At 39.4% G+C, this 21,706-nt stretch overlaps 2 protein-coding genes across 2 annotated transcripts in view; one reads left to right on the forward strand and one right to left on the reverse strand.

Moving 5' to 3' along the window:
• otp (orthopedia homeobox) overlaps window positions 1-21,706 on the forward strand; it is a 27,193-nt gene continuing 5,487 nt past the window's right edge. Inside the window, exons 1-4 of the mRNA XM_018012851.2 lie at window positions 1-142; window positions 938-1,182; window positions 10,582-10,907; window positions 11,482-11,637. Coding sequence (XP_017868340.1) covers window positions 1,152-1,182; window positions 10,582-10,907; window positions 11,482-11,637 — 513 coding nt within the window. The 5' untranslated portion in view covers window positions 1-142; window positions 938-1,151. The remainder of the gene's footprint in view (window positions 143-937; window positions 1,183-10,581; window positions 10,908-11,481; window positions 11,638-21,706) is intronic.
• Cib2 (Calcium and integrin binding family member 2) overlaps window positions 16,507-21,706 on the reverse strand; it is an 18,125-nt gene continuing 12,925 nt past the window's right edge. Inside the window, exon 5 of the mRNA XM_089472030.1 lies at window positions 16,507-16,688. Within this exon, the coding sequence (XP_089328156.1) occupies window positions 16,585-16,688 (104 nt within the window). The 3' untranslated portion in view covers window positions 16,507-16,584. The remainder of the gene's footprint in view (window positions 16,689-21,706) is intronic.

The raw sequence follows: 21,706 nt of genomic DNA on the forward strand, positions 1-21,706 counted from the left end.
ACCCCGAAGGCGGTTAACTTTTGGCTACGGCCACAGCTGCTCCTGCTCCTGCTCCTGCTGCCACTGCCGCTGCTGCTTCAGCTGGCTTGCTCTACATACGAGTCCAGACTTTAGCCACACGGAAAGGCAACGGGGTCGCCAGGTGAGTGACGAAAGCCAAGACTTGGCTAAATTTCAAATCAGCAGTTTGAGCAGCTACAAATTAGATTTGTTTTGATTTGTCGCCTGAAATAGTGAGAGAAGATTTATTGTTGGTTTTGCGGTAGAAACTTTGATTAAGTTTTGTGTATTTAGTAAGTAGCAGTAAGTGATACTAAATTTGATTGCGTTACTAAGGAATCTTCATTTTCTTGTTCTAGTTTCTAATGATTGCTTACAATCAAATTTGGCAGCTGCAAATGATTTTTATTTTATTTCGAGAGATTTAGTATTAATTATATTAATTATATATAAATATTTTGTACATGCCTGAGATAGGAAATAAGGCAACAATCTAAAATTTATAGCAATCGGAAAGACCTATCTAGATTCTCATTCAAATATTGTTTATAGTATGAATACATTGTAATGCTTTATTTATTCGAGTTTTTCATTTATATAACTATCTTTTATATAACTATTTTATTTTAATTTAAATGCAATGAGGATTTAGTTTATTATTTCATTGATTCGTTAAAGATACACAGATGTGAGAGGCCCATAAAGGAGGCAAGACTAAGTTTACGTTAGACATAATAATGTTCATATTCTATTCTAAGTAAAGTTCTCTTCAGCTACATATCTAGCTCTTTCTTAGCTTTGAACTTATTTGCTGTCTGTATATCCCTTCCTTTCATTATAATTAATTTTCATATTCTAAATCAAGAGAGTAGAGACTTGGAATCTATATATATCCAGATTTCCAACATTTAAATTAATAATATTTCTCCCGTTTCAGCGCCGCCAACGTCAAATGATTGACATGTAAACGAGTTGCACATGAAATTTACTACACTGTGATAGACGAAGTATACGAGCAGACATCCAATTGGAGTCTGCCCCAACAACTGCGATTCAATTTAATTGAATTTCAATAAGAATTAAGTAAACACTGAGAGAAGAGAAAAGGCGACAAACTGTCGACGCTATCCATACGAAACTTTTCGGCAAGCATGCTGAACAATCTTGGGGCCAATGTGCTGGGTAAGTGCAAAGTAAATATAAGAGAAAGAGAGAGCGAGAGAGAGAGAGAGAGAGAGAACTATACAAGATAGTTGCTAATATATAATAATAAATGCATTAAACTCGCTTCGATTGGCCATAATTAAACTAATTTTTTGAACATACTGTGTGTGTGTGTGTGTTTGTGTTTGTGTGTGTGTGCACCTTACTTCCGACTCACAGAGTCTCAGAGAGCAATCCCTACTGCTAAATGGCCTATAATTGATATGTCTAAGCGAGGCTGCTGCTGGCCTGGCGCTTGCATTTAGCAATAATTAAGTTGTATTTAACTAAATTCTTTATTATTATGATTAGCTGTAAAGCAGGTGTGCACACACACACACACACGCACATACACACACATACACACACACACACCTGTTAATTGGCATAATTGCCCTCTTACAGGCTGCTCCCCAAACATAATTATCAGTTTATATTTATGCGCCACTCATATATCTATGGCAATTTTTTCCAAACCGCATTGTTGATCAATTTTTCAAGCACTTTCAATTTCGGCAATCAAATTTTATAGCTGCAAATGCAACTTGCTGCAACTTTTGCTGGCGCTGCTGCCGCTGCTGCTGCACTCGAATGAATTATGTGGCGCGCTTTTATTGAATATATTTTTCGCCTTTCGCCTTTCTGTAATTAATTACTTTTATTAATTTATTACCATGCAATATGAGCAAGTGCTCTGCTGTGCGGCTAACGCGGCGTATGCGCAATTTATGCTTTTGCACTTTTTTCCCAACTGTTTCATTGTTTTCGCTGCATGCGACGACAAAGAGAATTATATTCCATATAGAGATAATTTGTGTAAGAGTTGTAAATTATTGCAAATATTGTTATTTAATAAATAATTATTCGTTTCCAATAAATAGTCAAATATTTATGGCTTGGAGAGAATCTGGTAAAAATATGTCTTTCGTAGAAATTCTTTTGATATGTAAATATTTTTTTGAATTAAAATATATAAGAATTAATAAAAATATTACTTTAATATTCATGAAATGCACTATAAATATTTTTTAAAGCAAAAATTTTCATTAAAAATATATTTTTATAAAAACTATCTTCTATTGACTATCGAATAAAGCAGAGCACACAAATTATCAAAAAATACAAAAAATGAATGAAACAAGAACTGGAAAAAAAAAAACTTAAATCAAAGGATAAAAAGTTGTCTTTGTTAAAAAAAAAAAAAGAAAAATATTACCACAATTTTACATAAACATCTTTTTTTTATTTAAATATAAATATAATAATTTTTTTTTTTTTTTAATCTATAGCTGAAGACAATGAAAATAAATGCAATTTATTTACTTAGAATTTCTATAAGATAAAGTGGGTTTTATATAGAAAAGCTCGATAGAAAGCATAGCAAAATACATATGTATATGTATAAATATATAGAGTTATGTATTGACCTATGTATACGATCTCCAAATTGCTGGAAATGTCAAGTCTCTCGCTCTAATAGCTGCGAAATGATCACAGAGGGAAATAAAAAACAAAAAACATTTTACTATACCTTGCAAAGCAATATAAAAAGATTTTGAAGATATATACATAGGTAAACTGTGAGCCTTTGCTTATCTGAACTTCAGCTGATTAGCTTCTATCGATATTCAGAAGATATTTCCTAGAGTATGCACTAGCCCTACATACCCCATACTTCAGTTTCAAGCGCATTCACACTACTCGCTTCGCTCGCTATAAATTTCAATAATATTTTGTCAGCCAATGCGAAAAATCCTTCAGTTGTTGTATTTTGTTGGCCCTTTTTTGGGACAAGTGAAATCCTTTGCCGACTGCAACTGTTTTCTGCACAAAACTAATAAATTTCATAAGCTCAACAGCAGCAGCAGCAACAACAACAACAACAACAAGAATAAACTGTCAGCTACAACAACAACTTGGCGAAAGCAACAGACGCGCGACAACAATTTGCATATTACGTATACGCAGCGTGGGCCATAGCCAGTTGCCAGTTGAGCTGAGAGACAGAGGGAGAGAGAGGGAGAGACAGAGGGAGAGAGGAGAGGTGCGCTGGCCCGAGGCTTGCCCAATTAAGCACAATTTGCATGCGAAAAGCAAGGAGCGCGCGCGCGACATCTAAATGTTCCCCATTTTGGACCAAAATAAAACAACAACAAAACGAAAAAACTTTAAATCGTTTCGACAAAACATTTCGACTCCAACGCGACTCGCTCGCTCATTGTTACGCAACTTTTTGCATGGCCTGGGCTTAATTAAATTAATTTCACGATTGCATTTGTAATTTTTCTGCCTGCCAGCCAGCCAGCCAGCCACGCCCACGCGCAGTCAACTATGCCGGCTTGTGCGTTGGCATTTTTGCGGTCGCCTGTTGAAATATGTGAATTCGCGTTGCCCTCTTCGAACTGAGCACGCACCCACCCCCGCCCCCGCCCGCAGCTTCGCTTTGTGCCAGGCTTCAAATTTGTATCGAAATGTTTTGTGGCTGCTGCAACTGTTGCTGCGGTTTCTCTGGCCTACCTAACGCTCCCCCGCCCCCGCCCGCTTCTCCCACTCCCACTCGTGCAAGCCCGGCGAACCGCACAATTTCCAAATTTCAATAATTATGCACAGTGCGTTTGCAGCTGACGTTCTGAATGCCATAGTCCTTGCTAGTCCTTGCTGCCATATATTTTGCGGCAGATATTTGCATTTAGTGCAACAACTGCAACGGCACCGCAGCTGCAGCTGAAACAGCCACTGCAGCCACTGCAACTGCAACTGCAGCTGCAGCAGCCGCTAAACTGATTGTGCAAATTGCTTGCGCGATAAATTCATGTTTGCCAATTTTAATTAATTAATCGCTTTGTGCGGTTTTCAACGCCCAGCCGAAATGGCCGCCCCATTGCCCATGCACACACACACACACACATGCACACACACAAACATGCACTCGTGCACCTTTATATAGCGCTTACAGAGCATTCAACTAATGTCACAGCAATGCGATTTCACATTAGACAATTAGAGACTTTTACATCAATGATTGATTCCATACATCCAATTAGAAAGAGATAGAGAAATAGCAGGAAAGAGATACAGTGATATGAATATGATACAACAAAGAAAGAGCAAAAGAGAGAGGCGGGAACATATATGAGATGGAGATGAAAAGAATGAGAAATCAATGTATGAGCATATATAGAGAGAAATAGAGAAAAAGAGAGAGAAATATGAGACAGTTGCAGGGAATGACACATATGTATATATGAAATTATAGGAAGAAGAGTGAGAGATATTACCATCTACATATGTATAGCAAAAGAAAAGATGAATAGATAGTGGAAAAGAGAGAGAGAGAGAGAGAGAGAGAGAAACTGAAAATAATATACATCTATTCATATCTATATATAGAGACAGTGAAAAAAACAGAAGCACATGAAGAGACATGTCTTGAGTGTGACGTAGTGAGAGAGAGAGAGAGAGAGAGAGAGAGAGAGAGAGAGACAGACAGACAGAGAGAAAACGCAGATCGATAGCAAGAGAGAAAAGAAGTCAAAATATTATTATATATAAAGGCATAGAAAAATAGATTAACTGATTGATTTAGTCTCTCTGTGTCTCTCTCTCTCTCTCTCTCTCTCTCTCTCTCTCTCTCTGTCCTCAGACTGCCTGAGCCTCACAAGATAAGATTGACGACGTGACTGATGTAACAAATGATTGCTCGACCAACTGAGCAGTTGACTGAAGGACTGATTGACTAACTAATGGGCACATAGGAGACAATTATAGAAGAGAATTCCCATTAGACTTAGATAAATGTAAGGCGACAATTTTTGTTTTAAGTAGATAAGCAGTTCTTCCTCTACTCCCATTATTTTCCATTATGATTCATTTACATTGAATGTTAACATAATCAACGTTCCCATGTTAGCTGTTCACTGTTAGCTGTGAGCGCAACGATTGCTACTGGCAGAAATGCAGATTCTGTAGACTCGGCAAACATTTGGCCAGCCAAGTGTCTCAGGCTCACGCAGATTTACAGTTGCAGTGGCAATTGCATGCGGCGGTGCAGTGCAGTAGCTGCAGCAGTTTGCAGTTTGCAGTTTGCAGTTTGCAATTTGCTTTGCTTTTCGCATTTGTGTGCCACAACAGTAAAAAGTTTTTGGACTGCGAGAGACCCGAAGCTGGACCAAAGCGAGTGAGATTTCAAGAATTGGCGCGATTTTAACAGAGCTGCGGGCCGAGCAACGTCAAACTCAAATTCAAACTCGAACTCTGCGCTGAAGGAAGCTGCACACATGAATGCTAAAAGTCGCACTTCTGCTTCTTCTTCCCCTTCAGTTTTGCTTAGTCGAAAGCCATTTCCGAGCCGAAGTTGCGGCCGCAGTCGAGCGTAAACTGTTTGGCCAGAGATCGCACCTAAACAACGCGCCTTAAATTTACTAAGCACGACTGGCTCAAAGAGCTGCACAGCCGGGAGCTACGGCCAGAGCTCGACTCCGGCTCCGGCTCCAGCTCTGAATCAGCTACCAAATTCTTCCACTTTGGCCCTGTTACAGTTGCATTTGACAGTTGGCCAACGGCATTTTAACTGTAAAAGTTGCTGCTGCAATGGTCAACAAGAGCCCCGCAGCACGGCAGCTGCGTTGCCCGTCCGGCTGGGCTGGCAAAGAGAGTATATTGGCTTGAAATACGTTCGAGCGGCTCTCAGTGTGCGATTGTATTGCAGTGTGGGATGATTTTGTACTCATTAATATAATGAATATAGAGAGCATATTGGTTTCTGCTTGAAATATGTAGACCGTATTGCTGAATGAATATATAAAGTATATTGGTGTTGGTGTGCGTGTATGATTGCTCTTTTTATTCATTCTTATGCTTATACTCGCTCAGTGGATAATGAGAGTAATTAGCTTCTCTTTGATCTATGCTCTCGACTTGCTGTCACTCAGTCAAGAGTCTCTTCTTATCATTATACTCATCCACGCATTGGAACGTAATAAGAAGAGTATATCAGTTTATCTGTATATGTGTCTATGTCAGTAAATATAAATGATCGATCGTTCGTCTGTTGTTATGCTTGTGTGTGTGGGAGTTTGCTTCGATTCTCTTTTGCTTACTCTATTGCTCGCCTACATTGAGAGCTCTGGAGCCAAAGAGAGAATATTGATTATCTCGTAATATCCTCGCCTGCCTAGAAATTTTACAACAACAATATATACTGTTGTATATAATAAACATATGTAGCGAGTCTCTTCTTCTTTTTGAGCGAGTATGGCGCAGTCATATCTGCCCCTCCCCTATGTTCTGCCTTTACTTTGCTGCCTCTTTTTTCAATATTTTTATTCAATATTTGACAAATATACAATGTTGCAAGCTGCAGACGGACAAAGCTGTCTCTATATGAGTGCGTGTGTGTGTGCGTGTGAGTGTGTGTTTGTTGCGTGTGTTGGCTTGTGTGCTATCTGCGTCATGTCGTGAGCATATCGGGCGCGTCAAAAAATCGCTAATGAACAGTAGCTGCGCTGGGTGTATGTGTAAAAATTAGCACTTTGCTGGCAACGCTTTAAAAGCGACTGAGCAGCAACAAGACTCACAACAACAACAGCAACAGCTACGACTGGCTTTAGTCTAAGTCTATCAGAGACGACAACAACAACGAAAAAGAAACATCAAAACAACAACAAAAAGTTTCCCGCTCTTTATGCCCTGTACTGGGAGTTTACAGGGTATGCGGCACTTTGAGCAAATGCTTGTGAGAGACGTAAAGAAACAAGTTTGAGTTGTTCTTACTAGATAAGTTCTGTAGGTAAAGCATTCAGATAGATATTCAGATATTCCAGTCTACTCTCCGGCCACTTGTAGCTGAAGGAAAATATTTACATAGGCTATAATCTATATAAAGCAAGAATTCGATAGGCCTAACTACAAAGTATCGAGCTCAATAAATACTCGATTCACACTTGAATGCATAGAAAATTGTGGAAAGTTGCAGCCAGCTCGGATTCAGCTCAGGCTTAACTTTCGCCTCGTAAACTGGGCAAACTCAAGGACTGTAAAAGCTATAGCTCTTGTTAGGGTATTCATGCATATATACCAATACAGATTACAGAGTATAGTTTGCATGGACTATATCAATATCTCAATCTCATTGATTGTCTTCAACTCACTTTGAGCTGAAATAGCCTAAAATCAATCAGAAAATATTTGTAAATGTCGACTCACAGTGCAAAAGGAATATCAAAGCACAGGATATATGAAAAGAAGAGATACAAATTCGAATCGAGTCAGATTAGACTCGATATGTTCTACTCTTGCTTAGACCATGGCATTGACACTGTCGAACCATATCCCAAAATTTAAACCCATCTGGCAACCCTACATGGGTATATATGCTATACATGTATATATACTATATACTATATATGTATGTATGCACATTTTAAGCATTCCCAGGGTATCTGCTAGTCACTCACTTTATGCCAAAAACACCTGTGTTTCACGTGGCGCTGCACTCGTTCCTCGTTTTATGAGCTGTGAGACTGTCGGAGCACTTTTAGCTACTCAGCAGCAGCTACTAAATGACAGCTAGTTAGTCAACAGCCTCCAGCTTCCAGCTTCCAGTTTTCTGCGCTTTGGCCAATGCCTCTTTCCAATGGCATTTCCAGCTTGTGAGGCACCGCCTATTCACCTGTTGCTGCTGCAGCAGCCAGCAGCCAGCAGCGGCTACTCAAATCGAACCTTGTGAAGTTGCCGAAATTTTAACAAGTCCATTTCGAAAACAATAAAAATCATTCAGATGCTGCGCGCGAACCGGCCAAAGATCAAAGTCGGCAAATAGAGTAAGCGACTTGAAAGGGTATCGCGTGAAGGGTGTAGAGTAGATATCGAAATTGTTCAGAAATCGCTTGCATTACTCTATAGACTAGTATTACTTTAAGTGTGGGAAGATATACCCTGTACTATATACTTTGCATTGGCTTCACAAAGTACAGTCGCCCACACAGAAGATATATATTTACTCTATATACTCACCCATTTATGGTAGATATTGATTATCGACTACTTATATGCCCTATAGACAGGAAAGAATACTTTATATGTTTTATAAATATTACTACCTTCGGCTCACATAGACATTTTAGATATTCTGTACACCCTGCATAGAGTATAGAGTGTTCACTTATGCTTCACATATGGCATCACGTTTCACTTGCAAGAGAAAGTGCATACAGATCTCTCCATCCAAGTAGATTATGTACTCTACATATATGTATACCCCACCATTAATATGAGATATTATGTATCATAAAGTTCCTCAGGCTTATGCACAGCATACGAGCTACCCTACATGCCCCACCTACACCTTATATACTCTACCTTATGAAAAATTGCAATAAGCTGCTAGATAGAGTATTTACTGCTACATACTACATACATAGGCTCTCAGACTCTACGCGATTTCCAATACTTTTCGCTTTCAGCAGAACTTGCACAAAACACCCACACAGTGCCCTTCACACACACACACATACACACATACACACACTCTCTGCATATACCCTATCCCTATGCATAATGATTATGAACGAAATATCCATGACAGCATCTCTTGTCAAAGAGTCGTGCCCAAAAAGGCAAAAGCCATAGACGAGAGTTCGCATCAACTGGCGATGAGTAAATGTTTAACTTGTAGCAGCAGCAGCAGCAGCAGCGCAAGAGTTGAACACACACACACACGTACAACTCTCTCACAGGCAGCGCCTCGCACATACATGTTAAAAAATTCCAGACGCTGAACTCAGCTTCAGCTTCAGCTTCAGTTACAGATCTCAACACAAGCATCGACTTCTTCTTCTTCTTCTCTTTTTTTGTATTTGTATTTGCCTATGATTTCGTGTTTTCTTTTATATATATATACCTTTATATATATTGTGATATTTCCCAAAAAATATAAGAGTAGACAGACAACGCGTTACGTAGCCAAAAAGGTAAAAATCGCTGTTCAAAGGGGTTAAGCGCACAGCCTCCGCTAGCCAATGTCTATGGGTATGTGTGTGTGTGTGTGTGTGCGTGTCTCGCACCTCTCTGAGCTGCCGCTGCTGCTGCTGTTTTTGGCATCGTTTTTTTTTCTCTCCTGCGTTTTGAATGACAGGTTGTTGAAAAATTGGATTCGATTCGAGCGGGCCAAAACAGTTCGCGCTCAGCTCTAAAACAAGTCGGAATCGAGCTCAACTCGCGCGGCGCGACGGCAAAATAAGTCACAGAAAAACGTGGGAACAAAACGTAAATTAAATCAAAATAATAAATAATAAATAACAAATAAATTGGAAAACATACAAAAATTGCGCACGCGGTGTCAAAAATTCGAACGGAAAAACAAACAGAAAATCGCGTCGGCATTTCGCCTCCGACAGTGAGCGCCAATTGTGAGTGTGCCTCCTCCGTTTTCACCCTTTGCATTTATAATTCGGGTGAATGCCTCAACAGTATTTAAATTTAATCGAATTCAATTTGTCATCTAAAACTCAGAAATTGATTTAAGCAAGGGAAAGGAACTTTCAGCTGATAATTTTCTGTAAATATTTATGAAATATTTCGTAAAGTTTGTTTTCTAAAAATCTAGAATTGATTGCTCGGAATGCGGCTTAATAGAGAAATAAACACATTTGACAGTTGACCACGTTGAAGTAAAATCAATTAAATATTAATTCTTGATATTCTCTAATATATGATAATGATAATAATTAAAATTACAAATTACAATTTATCATCTGTGAAATCAGTGAAAAGAGCTTAAGGAGTCCTTAGACTATGTGCCAGACAGACAGAATTATGAGATAATCATTTTTTAAGTCCCACAAAATCGACGAAGTTAAGATCATTTATGGGACACAAATAATAATAATGAATATGATCTATAAGGATATTCTAATTATATCTAACAAAATATATAATTATATATGTATGATTGTAACAATGCGTTTTCTTAGCTTCTGAAGAGATTTATCGTATTCGATACGCTAGAGATTCATAGAAGTGTTTATAGCTCTCCTTATTGATCCTCTGTAGATATTCCAGCTCTTAACCAAGAAATAAATCAATTTGTATATGCAAATATTATTATTTAACAACAGCTTTTAAAAAGTTTCTCCCTGAAGTTCCCTCTCTCTCTCTCTCTCTGTATATTTTCTCCACTTTTGCCGTCACTCTCCCTATCGGCTCTCTCACTCAATGTCTATATCACATACAATAACTACCTTTACCTTTCAACTGAATGTCTATCTCTCTCTCTCGGACTCTTTCTCCCACTATCTTTTTCTTTATATAACATTTGCTAACTTTAAACTAATCTCCCTCTCTCTCTCTCCGATCTTTCCCTTCTCACTCACTCGATAGGCCCCAAGGATTGTGATCTACCCAAGGCAGCAATCACAGCTCTGCACGCGGGCGTCAACAGCTTCGGCCAACTGCCCGTGCCACCAAACATCGCTGATTTAGGTGGCGGTGGTGCTGGACCTGGCGGTGGAGGTGGACCAGGTGGCGGAGGAGGAGGAGCAGCAAGTTTGGGCGGCGTTGCGCGGCTGCATGTGACAGGCGGACTGTGCGATAATAGCAATGCCCTAAATGGTGCAAGCAACCACAACAACAACAACAACAACAACAATAACAATAGCAACAACAACAACAATAGCAACAACAACAATATGCAACAACAGGATCAGGTGAGCAAGCGCTGAGCGAGAGCGAGAGAGAGAGCGTGTGCGAGGGGGAGGGGGAGGCAGTGTTGCTCTCTCTCTCTTTCTCTCCCTTACTCTGTTTACCGCTCCACTATTCTCCCCCTGCCAGCCTCTCTCTCACTCTCACTACAAGCTACAGAATTTTTTAATAATCCATGTTCTTTTCGATGTTTTTTTCCTCAAATAAAAAAAAAAAAAAACTGCTAAATAAAATCCAATTCGAAAACCAATCAAAAAATCGTTAAAAAATCTATGCGAATGTGTAAATTCTGTGTGTAAAAAATAAAATAAAACATAAAATATATATCTTATGTGCAATGATAAATAATAAAAAAAAGTAAGTGTGATTTTATTTCTCTATTTAAAGAAAACAGTTTATTTATTTATTTTGTATCGTTTAATTTGTAGTTGAAATAATTTAGTGCCTGTTATTATTCAATTGAACTTAACTCATGTTGTTGTTCTTGTTGTTGTTGTAAATTTGCACAGATTTGTTTTTCACAATACTAAAGCCACGCCCCGTGCGCCCCTCTCTGGCCATCTGCTTGTCTCTTTGCAGCACCTGGATAAAAACAAACAGAAGCGACATCGCACACGTTTCACACCTGCTCAATTAAATGAGCTGGAGCGCTGCTTCTCCAAGACCCACTATCCGGACATCTTCATGCGCGAGGAGATTGCCATGCGTATTGGCCTAACCGAGTCGCGTGTCCAGGTGAGTCGCCCCCCAGTTATCAGTCACTGCTCACCTTTTGTTCTTGTTACCCGTAAGCCTCTCTAACTGCTGGCAAAGTTTTTGCGGCTTTGTTGCGGCATTGGCCTGTCACATTTGACTCGCAGTTAGCCCCATCGACAGGCAGCTCTGTCTGTCCGCCTGTCCCTCTGACACGCGAACGTTTAGCGTGACAGGACATTTTGCACGCGCGCAACCGCAGACAAAATCCATATCAAATCGCGAATTCAACTCTAAATACTTCAAAAGTTTTCAGAGATTTAGAGAGAGAGAGAGAGGTGGAATCAAAATTTAACTACTAGTTAAAAGTGCAGTTTAGATTTAAAGAAATATTCGATGTAGTTACTTCAAATAATACCTAAAGAATTTCCTGATTAAAGTCAAAACTTCTTTCAATTGGAAAGTCTATTGAAATATATTTTAGTTACTTAACTTTTAGTCAACATTCAATTCAACTATACCATATGTATCAAATTTAGCATTTGCTCCACTTCAATCAGTTTCCATGCGCTCTTCATAACTGTATTGTAAATTTCTAAAATATTTACGAACCGTTTTCGCTTATATAGTATTACTAATTAGCTCATAAACATTTTGTTTATTTATTCAACAAACAATTAGCAGGCAAATATATATGAAATGGATCTTAAAATTGTGCAGTCAATATATATTTGAAGGGGCATCAAATTGTAGCACAGATTGAAGTAATAAATTTATAAATATATAAGTAGCTAAATAGAGCAAAAGTTTATAGATATCAGAAAGAAATTTTAGCATATTTCCTGAATAATTTACATTAGAAACAGAGAACTGATGAACCTAGTTACAATCAGACTTAATTTTTGCCTACCTTTAATAGGGTTATAAAGAGAGTTTAATCGATTGTCAAATATGCGTAGAAAAATTCCTCTTTGAATTTTCAATATTCTCTTTAAAGTTGTTTATACTGTTGAATAGGATATCTTGCGTCTCATCTGATATTCCCTATTCCCTTTTGTTTATGTTTTCCCTCTTCATTTTTATATGGAATTTTTTTTTTTATTATTTTCTGCTCTCGCTTTAATTCACAATTTTCACTCATTTTTATGAGCATTTTGGCTGCACTCGGCGCCATTTAAGCGCACGAAAATTATATTTTATTAAAGCACATAAAGTCACATTTAGACGGCGCTGTGCTCCCATCTGCCCAGTTGTCCCTCTCCCTCTCCCCACTCGCTCTCCACTCCTCTTCTCGCTTCTCCTCTCCTTGTGCGACTTATGACTGCCGCAGCTAGCACAAAAACTTTACCCACACACAAGCACAGAGTGTGTGAGAGAGAGACAGGGCGAGAGCATTATCCTTTTGCGGCTGGCAGCCGCTCCCTTCAGGCAGGCGCTGTTGGCATTATCCTGGCTGGGCGGCATGTCCTTTGGCATTGCGGGCGGCGGGCTTTTGTTTGTTTATGCGACAATCGAATTTACTGCTTCATTAAATTTGTGTTTAAGCTTCCGCTTCCTGCAGTGAGACTACTGTGTCTCTCCCTCTCCTTCCCACCCGTACACTCTCACGCTACGCTGGCTTGCTGTCTTGCTCTCTTGCTCTTTGTGTGAAACTATGCATTGAATTGTTTTGCGGTTTCAATGAATGCCAAAAACTTTGCTCAGCCTTTGAATTCTAATGGCTGCCCCCACACACTCTCTGTTGCACTCGCTCTCATTGCTGCGCTCTTAGCTAAACAATTAGCTGTTGCTGGCCTCGTCTCCTTTTTCACCTAACGGATGTTTTGCTTTCAATGTCTTTGTATGGCCGCCTTCGCCTCTAGTCTCGCTCTCTTCCATTTGTGCTGTCGCCTTGAGCCTATTTTTAGCTCTTTGCCTGCGAATAACGGATGTTTTGCTTTCAATGAGTGCCAAGCAGTGTGGTTTGACTCCTGTAGGCTGTCTCTCTCTATCTCTCTCTGTCTCTCTCACATGAGTGTGGGCCAAAAAGTTAACTATGACTTCTTATGATTCCGTCCCCCTTTCTCTCTCTTTCACTCGCTCTCTCTTGTGTCCGCTTTGGCTTAACAATTAGCTGCTGACCAAGCAGACACACACACACACCCTCATCATTCTTTCTTCTTTTTTCTGTGCCTCTTTTCGCGCGCGCCTAACGGATGTTCTACTTTGATAAATTGTTTTTAATAATTGCGTATCAGTGTCTGGCTGTTAATGTATCCTGTCTGCTGCCTCAAAGGGGGGGTCGCAAGAATAATGCCGGGTTGCTGCTGTTCTCTTTGTTGTTGTTGTTGTTGCTGCTGTTGCTATTAACACGCTATAATGTTTGATTTTTCGTTTGTCGTTTGGCTTTTGCGGCTTATGGTATGTCAGCCCTTTGGATTAGCAGGGACTTATTGTAGCTGCCTCACGACTCAGCCTCTGCCTCTGCCTCTGCTTTCCTCTACCCCACTCTCTCTCTCTCGCTCTTTTTCTCTTTTGCCCCCTGTTAATAAAATTAGCATATAAATTAAGTTTGCATGCTGGTTTTTATACCACTGTACGACACACACACACGCACACTCCCACGCACATGCATTACATATTTTCTATATATACTATTTGAAAATCTTGAAAAAGGCGTGGCACGCCTACAATTTGAGCGCTTACATTTGATATTCACACACACGTCTGGCCCTAAATCAATCTGCAAGGATTTGCAGCTAATGACGGCATAAAGACAGCCCCAACTGCCACTTGCTAAAAGGATGCCCCAAAACACAAAAAAAAAGGATGTGGGAGTCTTAACACGTAAAGCAAGTCAAGCCAAAGCCGAGAGTGTATGTGTGAGTGTGTCGGCTGTGTGTGCGTTTGTGCGTGTTGGCTGCATAAGTTATGAAGCTCACGTAGCTAGACGTGGCTGGATATAGGCAACAGGATATGCGATATAGTTGGCATATGAGCTGCTTAATTATGCAGCAAATATATACTACGCATATATATATATATATATATATATATAATAAAATATATATTTAATATATACATATATAAATATATATTTATCTAATTGAATAAGCAACAAATAAGTGAGCTCTAATAACAGAGAAAAGCATTCACGAAATGTAAGCAGAGAACGTGTGCGTGAGAGGGAGATGAAGAGTGCGCAGTAACTAAAGTGCCAGCATGGAAAACGAGAGTGAGGGAAGCAGATGGAGAGAGTGCACTTAATATCAGCATATGCAGGCAGAGAGCCAGCAGGGAGAAGAGATCATTAACATGTGCTAGCAGAAGGAGAGTAAAAACGGAAATGGGAGAAGTGCCGTTAGAGCATAAATAAGTATAACATATATTCTACAGTGACTTCTGCTGTGGGACACAACAGTTCCGTACGATTTAAATAGTGACTGAGAGAGTAGAGAAAGCTCCTATATATATTTAGCACACTATTTAGTACATATAGAATTTCAATTGTTGTACTAAAAATGCAAATGCATTTATAAATCATGTATACTAAAAGAAAGTATTTTCATATAGGAAGCGTTTACTTTACGATACTCCTATAGATGTACTAATTAATGTACTAAATTCAAGTTTGCACTTATTGTGACGCATTTAGTTCGCTGAAGGTAGAGCGTAGACAAAAATAAGTGACTTAAGATAGCAGCTCTGAGCAAACAGTTACCAAATCTGAATAGCTGAAAAATTAAGAGAGTGAGGTGAATGAAGAAGGGAGAGAGCGAGAGAGGCTAAGGGAGTAGGGGGTCAAGAGGAGGCGTGGGTTAGACTGCGACTGTTTGCCCAGCGTGTGGTGCAATTGTTAATTTGTTTGTTTCACAGCTAGAAATGAACAATTTGTGTGGTGCATTAAGGCCTAAGCGTCTTAGCACCACCCGTGGCCAGGCAATATGCCAGTGCATGTGGCACACGCACAACGAGAGGGAAGAGACAGATAGAACGAGAGGGTGGAGGCCGGCCTGGGTGTGGGATAGAGCGTGTCACACACAAAATTGACTTATCATGATTTTTACATTGTCAGAGCAATGTTTGGAATGCTTTTGCATTTATTGCTTTGTTTATTAAATTTGTTGCAACGGGCACAGCAACGAGGCACGTGCCACAAATTCTCCTCCCCTGCTCCATGTCGCTCTGTGAATCAAATGAATTTCTCACATGATTAATTTGCCTTGGCAACTAGCCAAAAGTGGGGCGTGGCACGTAGTTAAGCAAAAGCTAGTTGGCAACCGAGGCAGGCACTGGGCCGCTGCTATTATCAGTGGCAGTGGCATCGACAAGTGGCACACACACGCACGCACACACACACAACATTCGGCATCAAGTGGCTTCGTCGAGGGCCTCGCTACCTGGGCCAAAGTTTTCCAGCTAATCAGGCACTAAAAATTGTTTAAATTCATAATTTTGTTGGCTTAGTTTGAAGGGTTTTTGTGCTGCCCGAGCTACAAATTGAATTCTCACAACTTGAAAGGACACTCGTTTCAACTTTTCGAATTGGCATTCGCAGAAGTAGATAACGATGAAGGTGAAGAAGATGAAGGAGTAGAAAAAGTAACTAATTTGGAAGCTTTATAAAATGAGTTTTTAATTTCTAATTAACTTTGCTTTGCTTGTATCTTATAGTTATCAAAAATATGTATATCCATAGTATATTCTATATACAAGAAGTCACAAATCATAATCAAATGCAATAGAAAGTAGATTCTCCTTTAACTTCTCCTTCAAAAAAGAATTGTATTCTTCTTCCATTAATCAATTGACTTTCATTGTGATTCCTCTTATTCAAAAGCTGAATCTGAATCACCTCAAAAATTCACACTTACGAAAGGATTTGAGGCATTCAACTCAATCATAAAAAAATGCAAATAAAAAAAATCGAGTTCGAATTACTCACCCCATATTTTAAGAGCTGTTAATTGCGTGTGACGCTTCAGATATAAAAGGTTCATAAAAGGAGTTTTAAAGGTTGCTAAACTTGTTCAGAAAAGAGGCCACAAATTCCCTGTGTAGTTGTTCGATACAGACAGTTATACATACTGGAGTATACATTTTGCTTGGTATATCTGTAAAATATAAAATGAGATATAAGTCAGTATATCCCCAAAAAGTAATTCTACAAAATAGATTCTAAGACTCAGAGATTCACTGAACAGCTCCTTCCAAAACTTCTATCGATTAGCTAGGATTTCAGTCAACTCAGATCCAAGGCAATGGCAACGCAAAAGTCGTGATAAATGATGTCCACAGCAGTTTGAGAGAACTAATTTATGTGCTAAGCCGTCTAATGCGAGACTCGAAGCACTGCAAGGGGCAGAGGCCAATCGAGATGGGTGGAAAGACACAAAATTTATGAGAGCTGAGTCAGTGGCTCAGTCTCTATGCGAATTTAATTACAGTTACTAAAAAAGCAGAGGAGAGAGACAGGGAGAGGGAGGGGAATACTGAAAAGATGAGAGCATAAAGAAAGTTAAGTTAAGCCAAATGCAGTTTTGCCTTTTAGATAACCATGGCAGCGCGATTTAATTAAACTTTAATTGAAATACCAAAAACGAAAATATGCTACAGCAGCTAGAAAGAGCCAGACAGAGACAGAGAGAAAGAGATGGGGAGAGAGAGAGATGTGCGAGTGCGGGCGAGTGGCCCAGTCGCTGTCTCGCATAAAATGCACATAAAGAAAATCTGGCACGCATTCTGTTTATGGCATATGAAGCAATTTCGAAAGCAATTTCGTTGATACTTTTCATTGAAATGTTTTGTGTGAAAATGGCGTGCCCAAAGTGTCGAAGCTGCTGCGCAATCGAGTCCTCACTGTGCGCGCCCCCACTGACCATGGTCATGGGGATAAGCGACCGGCTTGCAATGGTCCATTGATAAATGAAAAAAATAGAAAACAAAATAAGTTCATCCTTTACCCCTGAAATACTAAAAAAGTATATTAAATGGCCAACAAAAAAAGCTAGATATCGCAGCATTTTGCTAGCTTTTACATTCTTTAGAGACACACACACTAAAAAAACCCAAAAAAAAAAAAAAAAAAAAAAAACAAGTAACGGCAAACTTTGCTAGCTTTCTCACATTCCAACTTCCATCCGAAAAAAAAATTGCCAAAAAAAAGGGCAGCAAATTTCGCTAGCTTTTGCACGAGCTGCGCATGCACCGAACAATTTTTGGGGGTTGCATTGCGTGTGCCCCACCAGAGGCAGCCCAAAATATGCACTGCGCTGCATTACTCCGACCGCCCATCCACACCCACACAGTGACTGGCAATAGTAATGCAAGTAATGCCTAGTCCAATGGTCAACTATTCCATAAATCCGCCAAAAGTCCAAAGTCCGAAGTCTAAGCCTAAGCAGCTGAGCCAATAGTTCCACAGCCAAAAGGGACGGCAGAGCAACCACCAAACCGTGTTGGGGGGCAAGCGTGTGCGAGAGAGTGGGACAGACATAGTGTAGCAGCAGCAGGCAGGCGGGTTGGATAAAGCAAAGCACAGCAAAGCGAAGCAAAGCTGTTTGGCTGCCTGTTCGGCTGGGTGGGAGGCTGAGTGGGTGGCTGATTGGGTTGGTTGGGTGGCAAGTCGCAGCAAGTGTCGCTGGGCGCTGGCTCGTAAAGCAGGATTTAAAGGATAACATAAAATAAATCGACTCCATTTGTGTGCAATAACAACAACACAAGCAACAGCAACAGCAACAACAACAACAATAGCAACTGAGTCGCTTTATGAATTTATACGCAATTTTTATATGAAAAGATATTGGCCGAAAAGCGATTTCCATAAACCACTCAGGCCATCCAATAAAAAGCTGCTCGTAGCCAAAGACAAGTGGCAAAAGGACTTCAAAGTAAAATCAGAGAAACGGAGCCCGAAAAGCAACAGCATACAATCATCCGAAGCCATTGGCAGAGGAGAGCTGCCTGCCTTTTCAAGTGCTTATTTCATGTGGTTGCCAGGCCACGACGAACAATTCAGCTTCAAAGAAAATGCAATAACGTGGCCAATTGATTTTTGATTATGCAGCAAAGAACAGCAGCAATAACAAACAAGCGCTCACAACTGCTCGCTTAACCAGCAAAAATTGTCAATAAAAACAAGCCAAATATTATTGCAAGCTCTAGCTCTCCCGCTCACTCGCTCTAGCTGCCTGCTCGCGCTCTACCTCTGCATCTTCCTCTCTCTTTCACTCTATCGTTCTGTTTGCCAATCAAATGTTTATTAATACACAGCGAGAAAGCATCGTCGTTGGGCTGGGGGCACTTTTGCATTTCTGTCCTGTTCGTCCTGCCCTTTCCCGGCCAACTATATATGACATTTGCAGGCTTAATAAATAATATTTGCATTTTGCAGCTAATCGAATTTTGATTGCAATTTTACCATTTTGCTAATGTTGTTGCTGTAGCTGCTGTTGCCGTTGCCGTTGCCGTTATTGCTGTTTCGATAGTTGGCAACGCGATTCTCTGGCTTTCAATTGTGATTGATATTTTTGAAATTGATTTTTTTCAAGTGGCCAAAGTGCATTTCTATGTATGGAGAGAGTGCCACAAAGCGGGTACAGCAATTGCCACTCGCTTTCTGTCTGCCATATGCAAACAATACAAATCTATAAACAGAGTCCTCTCCATATCAATATAAGAATTATTTGCATAGTTTACAAAGAGAAATTAAACCTGGTTTCAATGGCAAATAGTTTGCTTTGCCTAGAATGTAATTGGCAAAGCTAGCAAATCATTGTAGACAGCACCGCTTACTTTTAATACCTCAGACTTTTCTAAGTGAATTTATTGATATTAGTCTAAATTAAAAAACAAAGAGAAATAAAAAATAAAAATAATAAAAATAAAATCTAAAAAAAAAAAAAAAGACTTCCCCTCCCTTCCAAAGCCTGAACCGAGGTTTGAACTCTGTCTAAATAATTAGATTACCTCACTCTCACATGCCAACACCTTAACCACTGCGCCACCGACAACAACTAGGTTTTGTTGACAAAGGGAATACATAACAGCATTAACTTCCACAAAATTCCAATGCAGAAAAAAGCTTTCAATGTCTGCTGCAGAAAATGAAAAACAAGCTTTTAATGTTTGCTGCATTCGAACCTGCAACCTGCTGCTTAAGTAAGTCTGCATTTCAGCGCTTGCTTCATTTGAATGAGCTAAAAATAGAATTGTCTACTTTCACTGCTCTGTTAACATTAACATAGACAGCTGTTAAAATGTGAATGCAAAAGAAATATAATTATGCTATGTAACTGTTAATATATTAGTAATTTGTAACTTGACTCGCTTGCCTTAGAACAGATAAAGTGCAACCGACTAACTAGCGTCTAAGCCACACAGCCTCGATATATAATCGCAGTCCAGGGCCACTCTCAATTCATATTTCTAAATATAAGATTTCTATACAAACACCAGCAACTAGCTTGATCAACAGCCTAGCTAAGCCATCTAACTGTTATTTGCACCTAGAATAGTGTGACAGCTGTTTATGAGCCATAATGCGCAATTAATGTTGCATAACGAGGCCCCCTCTGCGCTGAGACACGGATTTACCATTATAAATGGCTGGCAATCATATGGAGCGAGTTATAAACAGGTTCACTTTCATAATAAAAATACCATTGGGTCTTTGACACTGGTAGACAACGACCCCTTAACAACCACCAGGTCAGAGCCGGCCAGACCGGGCCAGACCGGGCCAGGCCAGAGCAGCTCAGTCATCCAGTTAGGGCGCTAGTCATAAAATCAAAGCAAATCACTTGTTTAGCCCATTTGGGTTCGTTTCACTGCCAGCGTCCCCCTGATGCGATGCAGCATGTCATTTGGCAGCTACTTAATTTCTGACTTCTGGAAACCCCCTAAGGGTGCGTTTTCGGGTGTGCCCGGATCAACACAATGTGGGTGTGGTTGTTGTTGTTGCTGGTTGTTGTTGTTGTTGCTGGTGCTAATATTTGTGGCCTGCCGCAAGAAATTGCTTTTTCATGAACTTGACTCATTTATTATTTGCAACAGTTTTTCGTAATGCTTCTTCTTCATCTCATTGTTGTTGTTGTTGTTGTTGTGCTCACACCTTTTGTCTGTCTGGTGGTGTCTTTTTGTTTCTCTTTCGTTTTTCGTTCTTTTTTTTTTTTTTTTTTTGGCCCGTTTGTCAGGCGCAAGTGAAAATTAAAAGTCCAAACATGAAAATGCTTTTGCTTTGCAGCATATGGCCAGAAAAATCTTTTTTGGAAATCTCTTTTTGCTCTTGCTGTTGCTGTTGCTGTTGCCTTCGGCTTTTGATTACGTTCTGCTCCATTTGCTTGTTGGTTGGTTGGAGGTGGTTGAATAGGTAGCTCAAAGATTGGACTGGGGCTGGAGCTGGAACTGGAGCTGGGGTGACTACAATTTGAAGTCCTTTGCCAGCTGAAATTGCATTTCGAATTGGAATACAACATGCCAAGAAATGCTAATGGAGTGCACTATTCCTTTCTTTTTTGAGAATTTTAAATATAAATTCAAGTGAAAATTTGGTGAAATTTATAGAGAAACTTCAAATTTGCATGTGCATTTTTATAGGGAAGGTATAGGATTTTCCAATCGAGCTGAAATTTTATAATGGTACTGAGAAAAACTATTTGATATATATATATATATACTATATGATTGATATGTATATACATATATATAAAATTTTAAAGGAAAAATCTTTAGTTTTTCTGCATAATTCCATTTGCAAAAATATCTGAATTCTTGGAATTCAGTTTGAAATGAGTTTTGCATTTATGTAAATTCACCTTTGTCAATTAAACTCAGAGCTCTATTTCCTTGAATTTCACTATATCTCTAGTTAAATCCATTAAGTCTCTTAAGAAAAATACATTTTATAAGCTCACCTTCACTTCCATGTAAATATATATATTTAAAAACACAAATCAATCTAAAGAGCTGACCTCTATTTCCTATTTTCTTTTATTATTGATACACAAATCAAATATTATAGACCATTCACTTAGTTCCTTTATAGCTCTTTTGTCGTTTCACTTTTTATTTCGTAAGCTATATAAATCAAATCTCTTATTTATTGGTAGTCAAAGCGCAAATGCTCATCTGC

This window comes from Drosophila arizonae, chromosome 5 (assembly GCF_054131065.1).
Source record: "Drosophila arizonae isolate 15081-1271.41 chromosome 5, UAZ_ARI_1.0, whole genome shotgun sequence".
Taxonomy (NCBI): domain Eukaryota; kingdom Metazoa; phylum Arthropoda; class Insecta; order Diptera; family Drosophilidae; genus Drosophila; species Drosophila arizonae.